Source organism: Rhyacophila brunnea, unplaced genomic scaffold, assembly GCF_057557595.1.
Source record: "Rhyacophila brunnea isolate RB1 unplaced genomic scaffold, BYU_Rbru_1.0 scaffold_18, whole genome shotgun sequence".
Classification (NCBI taxonomy): Eukaryota; Metazoa; Arthropoda; class Insecta; order Trichoptera; family Rhyacophilidae; genus Rhyacophila; species Rhyacophila brunnea.
The window spans coordinates 22,414,376-22,437,175 of record NW_028232837.1 but is presented as its reverse complement, the minus strand read 5'-3'; the positions used below and the strand labels follow the sequence as shown (position 1 = coordinate 22,437,175).

Below are 22,800 nucleotides of genomic sequence, written 5' to 3'. Positions count from 1 at the left end.
GGCCAATAGGTCTTTTACTGAAGGTATTTTCTGATAGGGGTGCCATGATTCGAGCGGTGTTCTTAATCCCGGTCCACACTGGCAACGTGTCGCGCGACAACCTCGTTAAATTTTACGATAATTATCATAATTGCTTAAGAAATTTTGCGATAACTATCATACTTATCGTAAAATTTAACGAGGTTGTCGCGCGACATGTCGCCAGTGTGGACCCGGCATAAGATCCACCAGAGTCGTCGACGAACGAACCGTGGTTGAACTCCGCCCGCTGCCATCTCAGTAACTTCCTTGAGATTTGGGTTCGGTGCCATGTTTAGTCGGTAATTTCTAACGTTAGTTTTTCTTTTACCTTTTTTGTTTGTTTATTTCTCTTCTCTTTTCCATTTGGTATTACTTACTCAACTAGTACCAATTCGGTGATTTTTTGTTGTCTTTAACTTCGGTTTCTCACTCGGGAATCAAAATTAATTTTCGATGCCGGGGAGACTATGATTGGACTATTTATATTCCCATTCCATTCCTTGTTTCCCCACCCACCTCATAATCCCCAGTGTTATTGTCACCAGAGAATCGACGAGCAATTGCGGGTCATGAGAGACCGTATTGCAAAGAGCTTGTAAAGGCTTCTGACAGCTTACCGTGGCTAGTAATTAATTGAAAACCAGCGCTCGAAATGGAAAAGTTTACGAATCGGAGCACTCGACAGTTTTCTGATGAACAATACATAGTTATCATTGTTAGAAGACATAGTTATCAAATTTTATGTGTATTTCATAAAAAATAAGTATGTTAGATTTTCTATTATATGGCCCATCTAGCTCAGACGGTCAATTTATTTTTTTCACGAGGCGGAGCGATAATTTTACCGATTTCACGAACAGGAACGGCGCTCCGGTCCATTTCGAGCCCTGTTGAAAACTCAGTTGTAACTCAAAACATATAAAAAAGACATTCGTTCAATCATACATACAAATCATTATCATTCATCAATATCATAAGCATCCATCTGTGAAACAAGTGCGTGAACAGGGTGACCCAAAACAACAAGTGCGTGTGTGTATGACCTGAGACCAGTGCCATTGCGCGCCAGCCCTCATATCATCAAAAGGTCAGTGCCACGTCTTCTTGTTCATCACCCCCTTCCCCTATATCCGGAATTCCCAGCATCATCGCCTTCCAAATAAATAGTCGACTGCGAAATGCTTAACCATGTTCAGAAGACAAAAAACACTCATATTGACGTCTTTTCAGCCACTTTGTTTTAAGTATTTAATTATGTACCTATTTGGTTAGGTAGGTTTTTTATTTATAAGTAATACTAGCATCTAATAAAGACAAAACTATGGAAAGCTTTTAATTTAAATTTTTAAGATATAAAAAAATCTAACTCCCAAATAATTTACAATGCACTGTTTATTATCATACTAGGATGAGGTTGGTAAATATAAAAGTTTTTAGTCAAGGGAATAAAATACAAAAAAACACAAGGCGTTAAATACAATCTACCTACATCTCCAGGGGACTTTTCTATATTATTTTCAAAATATTATTATCAATTTCGTTACAATGTTAAAGTATTCCACAAAATCGTTGTTAGTACCTACCTAGGTAAAAATAATGCATTTCCAACAGCCTTTCAAAAAAGTAACGAAAAAAACACAAAGTGACGTTTCTATTTCTAAACAGTCTACAATGTTGAATGTTTACTTTTCTTTAGTTTTGGTTGAATTGATTTCATAAAATATAATAATAACATTTATATATGTAAACTAAGCAGATTATTAAAATATGTGAGGCGTGGCAGAATATCGAATTTTGTATCAATACAACCACTGGAGATTACAGAAACACCAGTGGAAACTGGAAAGCAATATTGACACAACTTTTTCATGTATGCATATTTTTGATTTCTGGTTTCTGTAAATAACGTGGTATGGCTATGGTCATGCTTATTGCTTGTAGATTAGAAGCTTACTTGCTTCATTGAAAAATTAGTTGTACCTACAAATAAAAGTTAGGTGCAAATTCGACAACTTCACATTACCACACGGTTAGTGACATTTTATATTCAAAATGCCTTAAGCCGCGTTGACACGATCCAAGTTGACTTGGACCGAGCGCACTCGTATGAGACATCTTCATACTAATTATTCATATCCAAGCTAGCTTGGATGAGTAGGACGCGGTCCAAGTAGCTTGGATAGGACTGATAGGAGTAATTTGTATGAAGACATCCCGTACGAGTGCGCTTGGATGGCGCTCGGTCCGAGTGTACTTGGATCGTACTTGGACCGTGTCAACACGGCTTTAGTCTTAGTTGGTCTTAGTGTCGAGCCACACCGGGCGACTCTGGTCTCGAGACCAGTCGCGCGACTGGTCTCTTCAGGCGATTTACTCGGGCGACTTGCCGGCGACCAGAGAGGCAGCCAATAATAATAATAATAATGAATGTACACGCAATTATGCAAAAAATGCGGCGTGGCTGCCGGCGACTGGTCGCCTAGTGTGGCAGCGCTCAATACATAGCTATATGTTTTCATACATCGCTGCCGATCGCCCGACCAGAGAGACCGGGAGACCAGACCGAGCGCACGAACGAGATTTTACTGATCGCGCGACTTTATTGCTTGCGCGATTAGTGGGCGACCAGGTGTGGCATGGTCCATATAACTGCATGCATCGGTCTGGTCTCGGCGACTGGTCTCGAGACCAGAGTCGCCCGGTGTGGTTCGGCTCTTAGTGGGTATGAAATCATTGTTCGATGATTTAACAATAATAATTGTATTTGAAATGTTTTTTTAATTACTGTTATGAATAAGTACAAGTAAGCTAACATATAATGCGAGAGAATTAGTATCTAGATATATGGCTTTTATTCTGCAATGTACATCGAAATTGTATATATACAGAAGATGATATTGTATCTACAGAAGTGATACAGAATGACAATGCATGTATTTTTATAAACATACTAGCGAGTACCCGGCATGCGTTGCAATGCCACCCAAAGAAAGAAAGTGTTTGTGTTTTAATTCTGTTTATTGAAGTGCTTATGGATACGCAATATTTTTTGTGTTTCCGTCTGGTGCGTACACGAATAAATCAGAAGATTTTCCAACCCCCCGTGAGTAGGCCACATACAGCAGGCTGTCCATGTGAGAAGCATGGATTTTCCAAATTTGGTATAGGAGAAGAAGATGATGATTTTTCTAATTCAGAAACCTTCGCGGGTGTGCGCACAACAACTGACGAAAGTTTCGTCGCAATCGGTTGAATGGTATAGGAACCATACGAATAAAAGAAGATAGAATGAAAAAGAAGAAGATGGTTTTTCTAGTTGAGACACCTTCGCGAGTGTGCGCACAACAACTGATGAAAGTTTCATCGCAATCAGATGAATGGTATAGGAACGCATGTGGGACAAACAAACAAATAAACATTAATTTTTATATATATAGATACCCTGTTTATATGCGCATTAGAACGATAGTGGCGAACCTGTCGGCAAAAAAACGAATTACAAGCGAATTTTCAGGTTACCCTATTTTCAGTACCTGTCAAATAGTACGAAATAGTACCATAAAATGACAACATCGCGTCTCGCTCACTCTTATAGAATGAATTGGAGAGACAGTCGGCACTTTTATGTGTAAACAGTTATTGTCACAATAGTTTAAAACACTCACTATTGCTGCCAGTATATCCATGCACATGTACAGGCGTTATTATAGTGTGTATTAACTATCGCCATAATAACAGTTTATACGTAAACATGCTGACTGTCTCGCCAATCTCATTCTTCAAGACGATTCTTCAAGCGAGACGCGATGTTGTCGCTGTATGGTACCATTTCACAGCTCGTGACAATCATGTGACATTAGTTCATTTTATAATTTCACATAAATTAATAAAAATGAGAAAGATTAAAAAAAAAATAAGTACTGCTTTGCACTTTTAACAAAATGATTTACTATGACCTCATACGTTTTACGATGGTTCCATATTTGGCAGACTAATTGCATTTATGAAGTGGAAACACATTAACGGTCCACGTGCGCACCGTAGGTCAAAATGGAGTTTTTATGGTATTTTCAGAGCATAATCCTGGAGATCCTTAAACGTTGTAGATAATCTATTTATATAATTTTGAAGCCTTATTATCCTTTATCTTTATTTTAAACGTTTGATGACTGCATAAAGTATTGTTATTACATAAAATAGTATTCTTTTAAACCTCTCGCTTTAATGTTTTAGATCGAGAGTAGTCATATTTCAGTACATCCATGTGCAGTGGTGTTAAGATTTTTTAGATTTATTAATTTTGAAATGCATTTATAAAACAATTAGTAAAATTAATGTTAACATTATATAGTGAAATATATACGATAAAAAATTATATTTTATAATCTCTGTGATCCCAAATTTGACAAGAATTAGGCATTTTATTATTCAAAAAATGGGCACAATTAACACATTTGAAGATAATTCTAAAGATACTGATTATAAGCTGTCTTTGATCATTCAAATGTGATAAACGTCCTACGAATAATGATTGTTTTATAATAATTGAGCCGTTGCCCGGAATAATGTTGTATCCAACAAAATTGTCAATGTTGAGTTATTGATGGAATAATGTTGGGTATGTTATTATGCATCGTTTAAGGTAGGTAGCATAGCAAAGAAAAAATATTTAGGCTTGTGGCAGCATTTTAAAGTTATTGGTTAGTGGAAGAACGTTGTATATGCTATTGTCAAAATGGCGTCGCCATCCGTCAATATCACGGAGCGTGGTATAATTCACTTGAATAAAGGAAGAAAACGGACATCTCATGTTTTAAACTGGACAAATATCAAAGCTAGGAAGCTGAAGGATGTAGGAAAAGAGTATTTATCCAGAAAAAATATTATTAAGCCTGTAATTTACCCGTCGAAACAGTTTTGTGGAATAATGTTGTAAGTATACCATTTGACAGTTCTGTTGATCTCATGTAAAAAATTATTACGTTCGACATATTATTAATATGTCGAACGTTAATCGATTGTATTCGATTGATTTATCCATATTGTTATTGGAAATGTTGTTTGATAATAATGCTGGCATTATAGTGCTCTATATATGGTAACTTAATCTAATACCGTTTCAATTTTTTTTAATCGTTCCTAGTTCTATTTTGCAAGGTCGCGTTTGTGCCAAATTTTTTTTTATCCGGGATGTGTTCTCGATTTTAATATGAAGACAAATATTCAATTAGCATTCAGGTTACTGAATCACAATGGACAAAGTCATCATCTCGTCTCATGTATTGAGGGTCGAATGTCGGACGCTATGTTCAGAAAGCAGACGAAGATAATTCTAAGCTCAAAGACCTCAATGACATGTGTGAATTCATGTTAGATGAGCATGCTGCCTTTTTTAAGGCACTATTCAGTGAAGCAGAATGAATAAAATACATTTTGCGGAATAATGTTGTATGTGAAATTTTCATATACAACATTTTTCCACTAATTTACTATATTTTTTTGTAATAAATCCAAATTTAATTGCCTTTCTTCGCCATTTTACATTTAAAACTCTTAATAATTGTATGTTTATTGTATTTAAAATATAAAATGTAACACAACATAACTGGTTTATTTTTTTCCATTTTTCTCAAAATAAGAATATTGTTGGATACAACGTTATTCCGGGCAACGGCTCAATTATTGACCTAAGAATAAGGTAGTTTTTTTTTGAAATGGGGAACATTTTTGGGGCATGTGGGCCCTTAAGCATGATTTATTTATTTTAAACACTCCTTGTTCATTATACCCTCTACTATCAGAAACAGCAATCTCATATAATATATGTAAATACTAAAAACAATATTGATTCTTTGAAATTTTATAAATGAAAATGTAAGTATTTTAACATGAATTTAAAAAAAATCCACATAATATGTATGATGCAGGTAACATTTTATTTCTCATCTGAAACTTTTTTGAGAAATAAAATAAATAAACCAAGACATATTTAATTTACCTTTTGAAAAAGTTAGACGTTTCAGCCATTTTACACTAAGCTACGAGGGTGGGTCAATAAGTCCTTAGAAAAGCCGACAGGTGGCGCGACTAGTACTGTAAGCGGTTTGTTTTCATGCAGCGGCACTACCGATTCAGTATGCTGCGAAGTTTCAATCAGATTGGTCAGGTTGTTGTGTGTTTCTCGTACATTTAAAAAAAAATTTTGCTTGTGGAAAATGGAAAAATGGAAAATGGAGAAAATTGAGTTCAGAGCTGTTATTAAACATTTTAATATAAAAGGGTTAACAGCAAAGGAAATAAAAAATGAGTTGGATTTAGTTCACGGCATATCTGCTCCTTCACTTGCAACAATTTATAACTGGTTAAATGAATTTAAACGTGGTCGTACATCAACAAAGGATGAACCACGCTCAGGACGTCCTGTAGAGGTGACTACACCAGAAATGATCAATAAAATCCACGATATGGTGTTAAGTGACCGAAGATTAAAGTTGAGTGAGATAATTGAGGTTACAGGGATCTCAAAAGGTAGCGTCATTTCTATTTTTCATGACAAATTGGGCATGAAAAATATTTCTGCAAGATGGGTGCCGCGTTTGCTCACAGTCGACAATAAACGCAATAGGGTGGTGGCCTCTAAAGCCCTGTTGTCGCTCATGCAACGCAATCCGGATAAATTTTTTCGTCGCTTTGTGACTGTAGATGAAACATGGATACACCACTATACTCCCGAGACGAAAGAACAGTCAAAGCAGTGGATTGCGAAGGCAAACCATGTCCAAAGAAGGCGAAAACCGTAAAATCAGCTGGTAAGGTTATGGCTACTGTATTTTGGGATGCACGTGAAATTATTTTCGTTGACTATTTGGAAAAAGGAAAAACAATAACAGGGGATTATTATGCATCTTTATTGGACCAGCTAAAAAACAAAATTGAAGAAAAACGGCCTCATTTAAACAGGAAAAAAATCCTCTTTCATCAGGACAATGCCCGTGTTCACACATGTTTAGGATCAATGGCTAAAATTGAAGAATTAAAGTTCGAATTGGTCGACCACCCACCGTATTCGCCAGATTTAGCCCCCAGTGACTTTTTCCTTTTCCCAAACTTAAAAAAATGGCTAAGTGGACAACGTTTTTTTTCAAATGAAGAAGTCATCGATCGGACAAATGCTTATTTTGAGGACCTTCCGAAAACTTATTTTTCTGACGGTTTAAAAAAAATTGAGAAACGTCTAACCAAGTGTATTGAGCTCCAAGGAGATTATGTTGAGAAATAAAAAAAAAATACAAAAATCAAAACTGTTTTAATGCTTTTTTCTAAGGAATTATTGACCCACCCTCGTATCTTCTCTTCATATAAGGTAAACCATTGCGCACTACCAGAAAATGCTATTCTGAAGACCACCGGCCGCCACTGCTTGTGATTCTATACTATTTCTTTATCCAATAGCAAATAGTCCCAGAATATTGCAATATGCAATATAAATCCATTATCGATCTGATTTCGAAGTGAATCCAAAACTAACATAGCTATATATATCAATAGTTAAATATTACAATATAGTAGGTAGAAAAATGTTACAGTTTTTGCTCTTATTTCTTCGATATCTCGATGCAAATTTTTGATATTTTGTTTGTGATGGGTTATAAAATAATATCTGAATATAGGATAAATGTTATATTAACAGAAATATTTATGTATCTTTCGAAAGAATTATATCTTGTTTTATTCATAAGATGTTTGTTATGAAAAATAGTGTTTCGAAATCTTAAAGTTTTTTGTGTCTCATCTCGATATTTATTTATCTTTAACAATAATTTCAAGTAACCTGGTTTAGATTGGTCATAATTAATTGTGCCAAGGCAAGAATTATTTTGTCAATCAGCATATTAATAAATTAAATTATTATATTATATAACATTTATCTATATGAGATAAAATTAATATTGTGCGTTTGATTTAGTTCACTTAAATTACGTGCAATGACGTTTTTAATAATAATTGGTTTATTAAAATATACCGACTGTCAGTAAAAATGAACATCATCTGATATTGTTCAGTTCATTATTGTAATTTTTTAAGTTATACTTCTTTTTCGTTTTTTCGTTTGGAAAATCAGATCAGAGTGTATTTTTGGCGTGTGACGTGTAACACATAATTTATTTTTTCACATGAAAAAAATCGCACACGATTGGATTCGAACCACGATTTTTCGGTTATCAGCCGAACGCGCTACTTTAACGCCATAGTATGATAATGCAATCGTGACGATTATACAGTATAATATTATAGTTTAGAATTGTTCCGTTGCCTAGGTGGCGAATTTATTATTGTCGGCCATTTGCAATTCCTTACGTAAACAATCTATTAAACATAATGGTGGCAGTTGTTACTTTAAAAATAAAAACAACAATAAATAAGTATATAATTTAGTAATATAAGTTAAAGTGTATAGAAATAAACTAACGGCGTTCCAATAAGCGGTCCTTTTTCTTGAGTGTGTAATTTAACAAGATAATTAAGAGCTAGTCGAAGAATCTAGGTTATCACAAGTTTTGTTTTTGTTTTGTTACGCCAAAGAAGTATAACTTCTAACGCGCGTACATAAGTACACACACCGATTTTTTAGTTTTAAATGTCTATCTTCTTTTTGTGTTATATCCGTTATCGAATGTCAGCTATGATTTTGGCTATCTTTTTCCTGTCTATTACTGCTCTAAACAGGGATTGAATGCTGAGCTCGAATCAGTATCTGAGATTTTTGAGCCAGACCATTTTTTTTTTGCCTAGACAAATATTGTGCATTGTCTCATAGTTTGTGCTTTGGCTTCTGCAAAAACATTGAATACTTATTCATTGAAGCACCTGTCTCATCTATTCGTTAGTATGCTGGGATGACTATAGCGGTAGTAAAAATTATTCAGGTCTTTGTTTAAACAATGAAAATTCTTATTCCATACTTTGTAGGATAATGTACTTATATTATTATTTTTATCTACATAGCATGTGATCAATGATAAATTAATAACATTGCTCATCAGATACCTACACGTGAACAGTGAATCTTATCTCTGTCGTTCCTCCAGTTTTTTCAATGTCTGGTGATTATCAGTACATATCGATCAGTTTCAAAAGGTCGTAACAGTAATGCATCGATTTGTGTGAACGCAATCAAAGATGTATCATTTATTTGTGATATTTTTTATTTGAATTCGTGGACTTTATTACAGATGAAGTATGAATTGATTTGAAAGCGTTTACGTCTGGTGCTTGACCTTATAGATTCGTCATATACTTGCTTGCACTAGGCCCTTGATATAGCGGACTAATGTGGACAACGGGGTGTCCGTTAATACTGAAAGTCTGTCATATAATCAAGTAGGTTTTCCTATTATTCGTCTTTGGATGATATTATCTATTCAGACACACCGACGCACAAACACATAGGTGCTTGCTTTCGGTAATCCTGGTTTGAAAAGCTATCATGTTCTGTTTGAACTTTTGAATTTTTTTTTAATAAATAACAAAAATTACGTAAATGAATTGATAAATTTTGTCCATTATATCCAAAGTCTGTTATATCAAGGTTTTGTTGTATTTTTAATTCACGACTCCTCTTCTTGCCGCCTATGCCATTCCTCCCTGGCCCTACAAGTCCTCTTGCATAAATTCCCCAAACCTGACCATATCTTCAAGTAGTGTTAAATGGGTCACTAATCTAAAGCGTCATCCATAAATGACCTCCCCTGTTTAAATTACGTCACATCTTTTAACTCCCGCCATTCGTTAAAAAATAAATTTAATGAAAATAATTGATTTCAATTATCGAATATTTTATTCTCTGAACAAGGATGATTTTATTATGTTATTATGTTGGTTTTGTGATATCAAATTTTCTACAACCCCCACCTATCCCCCCCGCCTCATCACTAATCATATATGGATGACCCCTAACCAAATCACATAATTTTTACGATCACCTATTTGCGAATTGAACGATCTTATATTGCACATCCAACGAGGTCTTTACTAATGTCAATCGTGGTCCCTTTGTTAGAGTTTCGCTATATTGGTATATACTTCATTATGTTATGTTCTTGCAAGTAACTAATATCATTGTATATCTCACTAAATAATATAGTTTTAACAATAGTCAAAGATTAGAGAAAAGATAAAAAATATTCTTCCATCTATAAAATGTAATCTATATAATGCTATTAAATCGTACGTAAGGATGACTAAACCTACAAAGTGTATTGTAGTATTATTTATGTCAGATCTCCACAGCCTACCTCTACCCTTCGACTCTGTCTTGAGGCATCTGTAGCACGAGGTTGAGCCAGGTGTAAAGATGCATCTCCGTTTTGGGATATAGCAAGAGGCTGCACAGACTGTTCTGTCACTTTCTCATTTCTGACGGCACACCGAGTATCTGCCGCAAGCATTTGTTCGGAAAAATTGGAGTCAATTAAGGATATCAGTTAAACGGCGATTACATTATTACATCACATGCTGGCACGGTAACAAATTTAGTCTATGGTTTTGTCACTGCAGAATATTTTGAATGATCACTATCTCTATAAATTCTATGATGGAGAGTGCTAACTTTAAATTCTTATTCATTATTCATGCTAATTTAAATTCAGTTTAACAGTTTCTACATGTGTGTACGTTAAAATTACTTGCGATATTGCATCCATAGACAATAATTTCAACGGAACCCAACGAGTAGACCAGGGGTGACGAACCTATGGCACACGAGATGAATTTGCACGGCACGCGAACGAAAATCAATTAAAATTTTCAAAAAAGTTTTACAAATAAATATTATACTTACCTATATATAAAAAAATAATGACGACATAGCCATGGGCTTTTCCTTCGGTTTTTATTATTATTTTTACCAATCGACGCGCAGATCGCATTGTACAAAAAATAGCAGGCAAAAAAATGACCCGACAGTGAAAAATTGTGCAATCTGCGGCCCACGGCGAAATTTTTCAAAAACGAGCCAACTGTTTGGCACGTCAGAAAGTCGAACAATATTTTTTAGGAAATTTTGGCACGGGTATGTAAAAAGGTTCGCCAACCCTGCAATAGACCATAGATAATAGATGTAAACAGCAGACATACATAATAATTTAATTGAAAATTCACAGATAAAACCACTAAAAATAAAGAACACGCGATTTTGATGAGTTAAAAATGTGTAAGCCTGTAGAAATTCGAAAATGTTCACTGACTAGTGCGTTTCATGATGTAGCGCGGAACGAGTGTTGACCTCATTGTTGTTCTGGTAAATTCGCTAAATTTTGCTAACTGACAATGTTCATTTAAAGGTTCAAGATGTGCTACGGGATGGTAGAATCGATCTGCACTTTAAATACCAAGAAAAACAACTACACATCTTTTTCCCCTAGCGGCAGCTTACTGTAACGGTGTATGACAGCACATATCGTGATGATAATGTATTTGAAGCATTATTCCCATTTGACTATTGAAACTGAACTATGAACCACATTTTTGTTTTCTTATTTGTATAACTTCCAGTCCAGGAAATTCCCTCAGATAAAGTGTAGATTCTTACTCACTTATTTGAAGTAGATAGGCTATTTATATCTGTATTAATATTGAATTCCAAGCCATTTATCTATTGTCTAAAGAATTTGCATATATTTGAGAATATTTACATTCTTCAGTATCAATCAAATATTTAAGCGTGCATGGTTTATTACCTAAGATGCAAGAGCTTTTTAAACGTCTGAGACACATATCTACTAATGTTTAGAGTATGCACTTTGTTGGCAACAAAAACCGTCCACAAAAACTTCTCTCAAAAGTTGCATTATCTTTCCACCATTTATTTGCTTGTCTTGTGTGCTGCTCGTAAGCAGTGCATGATCAGTATTGTGATGAGGTATGTATGTACCCAAGGAATACTATATTAAAATCATATATTTATAATACAATGAAAATGTAAGTACCGGAAGATTTCTGAATTATCTAAAAGTAGGTAGGTACACGTTATTATCTACCGTAATTATTATAAATTTCAATTTAATTCAAACATCACTCACTTTCCAGAAAATAAACTTTATATCTAAAAAACGCATGTGTGTACAAAATGACTATATTATGGTTAAATTTTCCACGATCAACGCGTCATTTGGTCTCAATGCTATACTTTGGAGTTAGAGACGCCACCAAACCACATCCGCCCCGCACTACACCCGGTCTTAATCAGGTGTATCATGGGACCTTACGATTGGGTGTGAAGCATTATTTATGCCTCAGGAGCAGTTACCCAAGTACTCAGAGCACTCAAATGTGCTTTGACTAAATTTACATGAATATTAGTAAAGAGTACCCATGGGAGAGGGGAGCATGTAGTAGTAAAATTAAAAATTGTAGTTAGGAACAAAAGCTAATACAAAACTGTAACAATCTAAGTTAAGAGGTCTTCACTTAGAGGTGTCATTACGACACTGAAAATTTTCTAAATGCAACAAAATTGGACTTTGTGGTGACCAGGTCAGACGGTCCGATGGGCCCAACAGCTGGTTGAACCGATTTGAGCAATTCTTCCCCTTTCGTACACATTTTAGGACATTCCCAGACGATATGATTTGCATTCTGTATAACCAAGCTCATAGCTCAATTCTATACTGCCATATTTTTCCGGTAGAACAGCTCACCGTGATAATATATATGGCGGACTATATAAATGTACAATTTTTCGGACACGTCCTCTGATGGCCGAGTGGAAATGTATCAGTTTTGTGGGTCTCGGGTTCGAATCCTGGGTCTGTCAAATTCACATGTGGTTTTTTCAATGTGTGTTTGGACCCAGAGCATGGACCTAATAGCTTGAGCAAGAGGCTAACATTCATTTCTCGTAAAACAAAAATAAACAGGATCGTAGAGCCGATGCAATTTTATATCAATATTTTTTGACAAAATTGATCGCCACTCTTGAGGATTTCATCGACCGCTCTGCTCCATTTCGAGCACTGACGCATTTATAATTATTATTATAATAAAGACTAAATAAATATTGACTCATTCAATAAGTAAATAATACAATTTCTTGAACGTCACTTGGCACCTTTTGTTGTTGAAGCGTTTTATTTGGTTGTTATCAGTATTTGATAATGATTTGGTTCGTCAATTTTGTCACAATATGTCAATAGTAGTTAATAGAATAGTATATTGACGCGACATCGGTTTTCATAACATCAGTGTGTGGCCTTTAGGCAAATCAATAAATACATAGTAAATAAATAGCACAGTCGCAATTTATAATTCATTGCAGTTAATGTTATTCTTGCAACGGTTGTGTGTAGTATTTTGGTAGTGAATTTTTGTGGTTCAGTTTGACCAAAGTAGTGTGTGGATTGTTGAGTGTTGTCGGTTATTGATTCTAAATGGTTTTACACAAGCTTGAAATGTCTTCCGAAGAGTAAGTCTACAAATTGATTTAAGAATACTAAAATATGTCATAAATTTTTACTTTTTTTAAAAACCATGTAAATCTAAAACAACAACTTTTTGGGAGACTGTAAAAACTGTCTTTTTTGTTTTAATAGAAAATGACAAAAATTACTGTTATTTACAAGGTTTACAAATCTGTTTTCTATTGTATGGACACGATTATAAGGATTTTGTAGATTTTAAAAATAATTCTACGTGGTATGGGTGAAAGAATCTTACACATACATAGATATAATATGATAATGTTCTTTCTTTTGACCATGTCCGTTCCAAATAGGATCATATAATAGGTTTGTATTATCAGATTTTTGTTTTTACGAGAAATGGATACCACTTGGTGCATACTCTGACTCAAAACACAGATTGTAAACGATATGCGTATTTGCCAGACCTAGGATTAAAACCTGGACCCACGACATTTGATAATACTAGCGTATTTACAAGATAGAAGCTTTACAGTCACGGTCATGAATACGCATAATGTCTATACTAATTATTTATTTCATTACACGGCCCTATAAGTCCATTATAGTGGTGAAGGATGGAGGTAGGCTCTGAAGATCCGACATAAATAGAGCGAACTAAACTTTGTCAGTCAAACTTATTTGTTTTAATTGGACTAAGAATACAAATTGCAGATTGAATAAGTTGAAGTAAACTCTTCCTATAGCGAACAATAATAGATAATAATAGATATAATTCAGGGTTTCCCAAACTATGTTCTGCGAATTTATCAGAAGAGTAAATACCCCAGTGTGTCAAAGTTGGCTATGATTGTTTTACTTCCGTTTACTTCGGCCTTAATGCGAAGCAGGATTTTCTTATGCTGCAATGAAGTCAAAGTCCAAGAACAGGGTCGGCGCCAAACCAGATATAAAAAATCAACGTTCTAATATTGTGCTATCAAGATTTTAAATTCAAGGACCCAAAATCATCGAGGTCATTAAGTTTGAGTTTAAGTCTTAAGAGTAGATTTTTATGTGTTATTTTTTCAAAATAATTAATAAATAGTTATTGTTTTCTATAATTTTTTTTAAATTCATTAATTATATATTATACTAGCTGACCCGGCAAACGTTGTTCTGCCATATAAATTATTTCTAGTGAATATTTTGGTTGTTAAATAAAAAATAACGAATCTATCGTAAGTGTGTGGGGATGGGATCAATGACAGAAAGAGGAATAGAGCGCTGTAGACGATGACCGCCGATAAAAACAAAAAACATCAACCATTCATTTTCTCAATTCAAAATGAGTAATGATGTTCATAATGAATGAATTACCTGTGACAGGATCTCGTTGTTTAATGTTTATGCAATATCCGTCTTGTCCCTTCCAGAAAATTTGCGGATATTGGTGAGCGTCGTATGAACGGTGTGTGTCAGCGATGAACTCCAGATTATTGTTTCTTCTTCGAATCACGATTTCTCGCGTCGATGTGCGGTCGCCAACCATGATTCCAGCAATGTCGTCAACAACAGTCGCATTGAATCGACGTACGTGCTCTCCAGCTGGTGTTTTATCAGGATTGATGACAATAGCGTGATTGTCACTTTGCAATTCGTGTATGTGTGCTTTGAAGAATTTCAATAATTCATTGTGCTCATTCAACAGGGCGTCCAGTTCGCCGACGATGCGCCTGGCATTAGGCAAATTGAGGGTATTGTAGCCGCAACGTGCATCCACATGATTGATGTCCTCACCGCCGCGTTGATTTTGAACGTAGAATGGAATTGTTGACCATTTGCCGCAGTATTGTGAACTATTTCTGTTGCTCCGGACGAAGTCATTTGGAAGCATGAATTGAATGTGCGAATGGACTTCAGGAACAGGTTTGAATCTGGAACCGTGCCAATGAGCAAGCCGTTCAATGGTTCTGGTGGTATCTCAATTTCTGGTAGTTGCACTTTTCCTGATGCGCAACACATCCCGGCTGACTCATGTTTGAATTTGAGCGCATGACAATGGGGACATTCTTTGTCCATAGCACCAATCAGCACTTTCGGATGAGCGGAATATTCAATATCTGGCTCGTACTCGAATGCGAGACGAAGGAACGAAGCGGATGTAAATGTTCGATGTACTTGTTGGCGTTGTCGGTCATTTGCTCTGCGTGTGTTAACTACGAACCGGCGCGCTTGGCTCCATTCCAATTGTCGTTGTTGATTTCGTTCAGCTCGTGCTCTTGTGATTGAGATGCACGCAATTGCGACATGCTCACACGCACGTTTTTATTATCTTGTTGGATTTGTTCGTCTGTTCTTTCTGCTCTACTATTTCACATGTTTGTTGCTTTATTCGTTTGATGGCCCAAATGGCCCCCCTTGCGTCTTGCTGGCATTGTGCACTGTAATACACCCACATAAAAATAGATAAATTTAAATAAATCGTACAAAATTTTGCACGCACTGCGTTGTGATATGCCGAATGAAATGTCAAAATGACGCGACGCTTCTCTTGAATTCTTCTCGGACGTAGCGCCATCTGTCATTCAACAACATAAATAATTTCGTTCTGTTTGAAATACGAACGACGGTTAAATTTGTTCATACAAAAATAATAAAATCGCGATTAAAAAATGGGATGGTGGGGGTAGGAGGGTGAAAATTTTGGGTTATAGATATTTTTTTATGCCAATTAATAAAAAAAATACAAAAAAAAAATTGTCAAAAAAATAATAGAAAATTTTTCTGGATAGAGATACCCTAATCATCTAGCGGTATGAAATATACTTGTTGACCTATTCTCATACCTAACAAATATACATAAAAAAATTCATAAAAATCGGTCGAGCCATTTCGGAGGAGTTCGACCACAAACATCGTGACACGAGATTTTTATATATATAGAGATATTATTAACCAATACTACAAAATACACAAGTGTTCCGTTAAAATTTTAGGATTTGTGAAGGGTTCTATCACAGAAAAGTTTGGGAAAGCCTTAATTAATTTATTATTCTATATAATGCTATCAAATCATACATAAGAACAACTTTCAAAGTTTAGTGTGTACTATTTACGTCGGATCTCCAAAGCCTTCCTCCACACTTCCCTTCATCGACGCTGTAACTTTAACTTTATGTCGAAATCAGTGTAATGGTTATACAAAGTAAACGCCAGTTAATATAATTCCCACTTTGTTATTTCTTTAGTTATTTTACGGTATTTGAAATTTCGCTACTGTTGACTTATTTCATCATCATCATTTCATCTACTTTCGATCCCTATGTCCCCTCATCTCCGTCCTTAGTATTTTGTTTCCACATACTTCCATTAAATTTGATTATTTCATCGATCCAGTGCGCTCTTCTCCGTGTTATAGACCTTTTAACATGACGTCATGGCCAGTGATGATTTTTGTTTTTCAAGTCATATGGCCTAACTCCACCTACCCACCTCCACTTCGATATTGTGATGCATTATTATGTCCGCCACTTTTGTTTGTTTTCTTCCTTCATTTATTTTTCGATTCCTGTGCCTTATGCGCAACATACATCTCTCCATAATATGTTACTCCTCTGAATATACAGTCGAACTTGGTTATTACGAGGAAGATGGGACCGACTGAATTTGCTCGTTATAAGCAGTACTCGCTATATCAGAGAATAGGTATTTTTAAATGAGCGGTCACATAACAAAAAAAGTCGAAAGAAAGTAAAAAAAATCTGAAAACCATTGTAAAAATCCCCGAAACAAGCATGGCCTTCATAAACTATAAAAGAAGAGCGCTGGTAGGTACTTACGGATTTCACAAACCTTGAATTTTTCAACCATATGCGTGGATACTTTTTCATTATTGTCGGCGAAAACAACAATTAGGTAGGTACTTAGACACTTAACTAGTGTCATAAATGTAACCGTCCCCTGCGGCATCCTGTCCGATTGGATTTTATTGCTTAGGGGCGAAATGTTTTTAAACGATCGACACATTAACAGTATTTTAGCTCGGTATATCTGATAAATTACTCGTTATAACAGTGAATAAATGTATGGAGAAAATCATAAACCAAAATGTCAACGAATGTTTCCTCATTACATCTGAGATCTCGCTATGTCCGAGATCGTTATAACTGAGTTCAACTGTTATAAGATATAGCTTAGTTTCACAATTATAATCGTTATAACTATACACGTCTATTATCTGTGTTATATTCTTCTTCATTTGCTTTATTTAATAAATATTTTTGTACTGCTTCCAGATTGGATGGAGAGGATTCCATCTTTGAGTCTTTAGCGGCGAACCTCGAGAACGGACCTTTTACTTCAATCATCGACATGACATCTTTGGCCTCTTTGGTTTACACCGACAGAGAACGAAGGTATTGACCCATTGATTATATTAATTATAAAATACCCGTATGTATTTTTATGCATGTCCTGCCTAAATTTGGTACCTTTGCACTCATAATAGCCGACTTAGTAGGGTGACTGTTTATGAACTCATTAGTCGCGTATGCAATCCCGCAGTGGAGGAAAAAATGCATGTTATTTTTTTAATGTGTGTTGGATACAGTGGAATGACGAAATGGGTTAGGTCAGTGGATAACAACTAGAGGTAAGTTAGAAATACTGTCACCAGTTTGTGTACTCAAGTATCGGATGAAACTACCCATACTCAGTACGTGTGGCCCAATAAACTTGTTGGTAGACTTTCAATACTATTGACATTAAACGCGCACGAGTGAGATAGCACTCGAATACATTTATATTTTAATTTATTAGTCTATGCATGCGAATGACATCATCTTATGTATGAGAATAGGTCATAAATTTTCTGTAGCAGCATATTATTCCCTCGGAAATGTGGTGAGGTGACCGAGGTGACGCAGTTTACAATAAACAAAATTACTGTTCTTCATTATGTTAACAAGAATATTATAACCGAAGAAAAACAACTCATGAATTTAAAATGTGCTTAAAATTTTATAATAAATGGGACATTTTGAAAACCCCAGCTAAGTGTATTTTTAGCGATTCTATTGAAGCCGATATTTCAAATACTAATATAGAGTTAAGTTTTAGTTTCAGTTTAGTATGAGACTTTGTCGCATACGCACGCCAAACGCTTTATATAGTATTCCAAATACTAGTAAGTATTTTGGAACAAGTTTTGATACTAAGAATTTTTTTATACTGCTAGTAAGTATACTTAGTCTTCAAAATTGACCAGTTTTCCCACCTCTAATAACAACTATTCAATGTAAAAAAATCTTTTCATTTAAATTCCACCCTGTGGTGGGTGATATGCTCTGCGTAGGATCTTATCTTATTTTTTGGGATCTATAATATCCCTAAAAATAGTGTCAACCAGAAATAATGGTTCAGATACCTGGGGTGCATATCACAGAAGATGGCACCATCAAAAAAAGCTTGCTATCCAAACGGCAATGGGTGGAACAACATTCAATTCAATGTGGAATGTCTCACTCACTTTGTACACTGTCAGAACCAAATGTAACTTGTTCAAGGCTTGTATTTTGACGGTACCTACTGATTTATGTGAGATAGCTGACCATGTAGCGTCTCATCACATCTGAGGTGGAGATATGACGTTGGCCCTAGCTTGGCCATATTGCGTAGCTACAGCATGCTGGAGTGATTTGGGAAGGCATAAGACAACTGGTGAGCAACTGTGATTGTTGGAGGTGCTGCTTGGTATCTATATTATCAATAGCAAAGGGTGGAGGTAGGGTGTTAAGATCTGTCATCAAAACGTATTTGTTTTTATTGAACTAAAATTACATTGTATAGATGGTGCTTTTTAGTTTTTGAAAATTCAAATAAACCCTGCCCTAACCTAAACTCTTGACAATAATTAATGTTATTTTCTGTCTTGTATTGACTTTCATGTTTTTGTTTATAGGATGTCACTCTCGTCTAGTGGAGGTATTGTCGAGGAGGATGATAATGATTTCAGACTGACCCTGGCTTACGAGCGTCTCCACACCATTCCAAAAACACTACTAGATCGATTTGGACCTACACTGCAGATATTGGACATTAGCCATAATAAAATAATGTAGGTATTATATTTGTTTTTTGTATCCGGAAATTCAAAATTGCTTTGATGCTTGCTTAATATACCGAAATACAGATTCCCCATTAACGGGGAGGATACGTTTGAGATACAGTCGCAATGAGTGAAATTCCACAATCAACGAGGGATTAAAATAAAAACAATCGTATATAAGATAAAGTAATTTAACTTGAGAATAAATTGAAAAAAAAAAGTTTTGTTAAAAAAAATGCCTCGTATTAGTGTTATAAACCTAAATGAAGGTTTAAATACAAGGACTATAATTTTTTTAATGATCAATCACATGGTACATGTTGTAGCCCAAAGTAAATTAAAACCAAGCTACTACCATTTGCATTTTATTTACAATGTATTTTGCCGACACAAAATATTCAAAATCCCAATTTCCCAACTTTTCGATTAAGCTTTTTTTTTGTTCCTTTAGCAATTTGGATTTCCTGTCAAACTTCAAGAATCTGACATCTCTTATCGCAGATAATAATTTAATAAACGAAACCACGGTTTTTCCTCCCATGCCAAAACTGGAGTTATTATGGTAAATATATTTATCATATTCATTATTTATTTAATTTAAATTTTTTTAACACATAAATAAAAATGTGTATAATATGGAGTCCACAATGTGACAATACATCTTATACAGTCTTTTTAATGATAATTGATTTGAATTCAGGTCCTTCTGGAAAACTTATAAAAAAATCTTACAAAGGTCCTAAAATCAGCATAATACAATGAAAGGTATAATTATCATGGTTCTCCACCAATATTTTTAGGTTGAACCACTGCAAAATAGAATCCCTTTTCCCGTGGATACGAAAACTGCAGCAGTCATGTCCAGGATTGAAACACATTTGCCTGATGGGTAACCAGGCGGCGCCTAGTTATTTAAATGGAGGAACTTTCTATGAATATCTTCAGTATAGGTAAGCCTGTTTTAAAACATTATTGACTGTTTATATTAATTTAAGTTCATGGTGCTAGTAAATTTGTACCATTCCGTCTCAAGACAGCCGATGAATCACTACGAAATTCTTTATAAATAGATATGGAAGTGAACTGCATTCAGGTCACTAACGATAATGATTAAATTAGCTGCAAATCATTGGCAGAGTAAATTTGTTAATGGCTGCATCTTTCATCCGTTCAAATTTTACAGAAAATTTCAACTTTGAACATTATTGTTTTTGTTGCAGATTATTTGTCATATCTCTGTTCCCGAATCTGACTCACTTGGACGACAGAAGTGTCACAGAGGATCAAAAAACTGAAGCAAAGCGACTCTACAAACGACCTCTGCTAGAGAGATTAATGAACTTTACCACCAATGATAATCCAGCCGGCTTGTGCATACAAAACAGTGCAATGGTTAAATGGAGATCTTTGCACCAGAAAATGTCTATACTCTTCGATAATAATCCAAACTTGACAACAAATACCAGAAGAAATTTAATGGTCTGAATTGACAATTTTAAATATTTGGTGATTTGTGGTTTTGATGAATGAGCATGCTTTTAAATTCAGATCTTTTTATTTTTGAATCATTGCTTTTGATCTAAATGGCACAGGCCTATTAATTGTAGTGAATCATTTTGATAGATACCTATTTTCAAATTTTATATATCTTCCATGCAAGTGTTGCAATAATAGACGAAAATAAATTATTAATCTTCGAATGTTTATTTATGGTTTAACCAATAAGGAAGTGGTAGACATGATTTATTTGACTCGTATGAATTGGCGTAAATATATATTATAGCACTCTGTACTGTCAAAAAAATACATGAAAAACGGCCTGAAACTATTTCTTATTAGTTTAAAATTAAAATTGAACATACATCATCCAACGTTAAATAATGCAACATAATCAATATTTATAATTTGCTTTGAAATTAAACAATGAAAATGTTGCAGCAAAAGATAATAGAAATCATGTGTGCCATTTTTATTCAGCCAAGCAAGGAAAAACTCCCTGATTATAGATATTGCGTGCATGTAAAATAGGATTCTATATTTTTTTTATAATATACTTATACCTATTTAACACAGAAATTTATGAAATCTAAGTTATCGTACCTAACTGATCTAACAAAACGACAAATCTGGTAAAGCTGGTCCGAAGGTTGGAAATGATAATAATGTTTGTTAGGTTAGGTTTTCATGTTTCTACGATTGAGTGAATTTTATGCTTGATTACACTGAGTGAAGATTGTTTTTTTTTGTTGGCAAGACTTAAATCTGCCACTGATCAATTTGGTTCTGTCCATGTTCTGTCATTGACTGTTTTGAATGTGTTTATTTTTCAATAATCTCAGATATTGTTCAATTTGATATCTAAATTGATTTTTTAAATTGTGCCATAAGTATTTCATTGACGATATGGACTACCTACTGTATATTTACCATAGATTATTGGACTTGTTAATATCCTACAATATTTCTACAATAATCAAATCAATATTTGATGTTTTATATTTAAGCAGTTAGGAAATGTTTTGTCCTGGTTTTAGTCCTCTTACAAGTATTTTCACTGATTTATATAATATGAGTACCTATACTTATTTTAGGTATCAAAAGCACTTTAAATAATTTGCACAATCAATATAGCAACAATACAGATTTTCATTTTACAATAATGTAAATATTTATAGCACAAGTTTAAAATAAACTACCACATTGTATTCATTATCTCAAAATATTACATTTAATTCTCATACTGTTTATGTAAAATGTACATAACATTACATTGTAAATAATGATTCCTTATCTTGTGCAAATCATTTTTGTTTTCATATTAATTACTTTGTCCTGACTGATTTTTATTTAACATTTTTCTTATAATCTCTTGTAGGTACATTATTTGGCTAGATTTATATCTTAATGTATAGGTACAGTGCCCACAAACTTATTTGTAGAATTGATGGCGGAGTCACAGTCGGAAACTATCCAATTAAACTCGCAATTGAACAGAAACTGACAACGGAATAACATGTTCAAATATAGGTAGTGTTGTAATTTCATTTTTGACTGCTCATATGTTAGTTTGAGAGATTGTAATGTATATTCTAAATTTGAATCTGATTTTGTCTATGGCCATTAGTTTTTTAATAAACCTCTCTTCCAAAAAATACCTACCTATTTATAATAAATAACAACATTTTATAATATATTTTCTATATATTTTATTTTTGTTAAGAATAAATTATTATTTGAATAAATAAATATTGTATACAGGGTAAATAAATTAAT

At 34.4% G+C, this 22,800-nt stretch overlaps 1 protein-coding gene across 2 annotated transcripts; it reads left to right on the top strand.

Moving 5' to 3' along the window:
* Positions 1–1,631: 1,631 nt before the first annotated feature.
* On the top strand, positions 1,632–22,787 carry LOC147073312 (leucine-rich melanocyte differentiation-associated protein-like). Of its 2 annotated transcripts, none has more exons than XM_085945071.1 (6): positions 1,632–1,891; positions 17,717–17,836; positions 19,381–19,536; positions 19,979–20,089; positions 20,328–20,477; positions 20,748–22,787. In XM_085945071.1, the coding sequence occupies exons 2-6, from the start codon at positions 17,793–17,795 to the stop codon at positions 21,010–21,012; spliced, it is 726 nt and encodes a 241-aa protein (XP_085801197.1). In that variant the 5' UTR covers positions 1,632–1,891; positions 17,717–17,792; the 3' UTR covers positions 21,013–22,787. The 2 variants fall into 2 exon arrangements, with proteins under 2 accessions (XP_085801197.1, XP_085801196.1); XM_085945070.1 differs by lacking the exon at positions 1,632–1,891 and adding an exon at positions 13,180–13,483.
* Positions 22,788–22,800: the final 13 nt, after the last annotated feature.

Bases quoted from the DNA above. Each gene is read 5' to 3' on its own strand.
- LOC147073312 (XM_085945070.1), top strand. From the start codon at position 13,449: ATGGTTTTACACAAGCTTGAAATGTCTTCCGAAGA. The intron at 19,537-19,978 runs GTAGGTATTATA...TTGTTCCTTTAG, and splicing joins ATTAGCCATAATAAAATAAT to CAATTTGGATTTCCTGTCAA. The intron at 20,090-20,327 runs GTAAATATATTT...CAATATTTTTAG, and splicing joins CCAAAACTGGAGTTATTATG to GTTGAACCACTGCAAAATAG.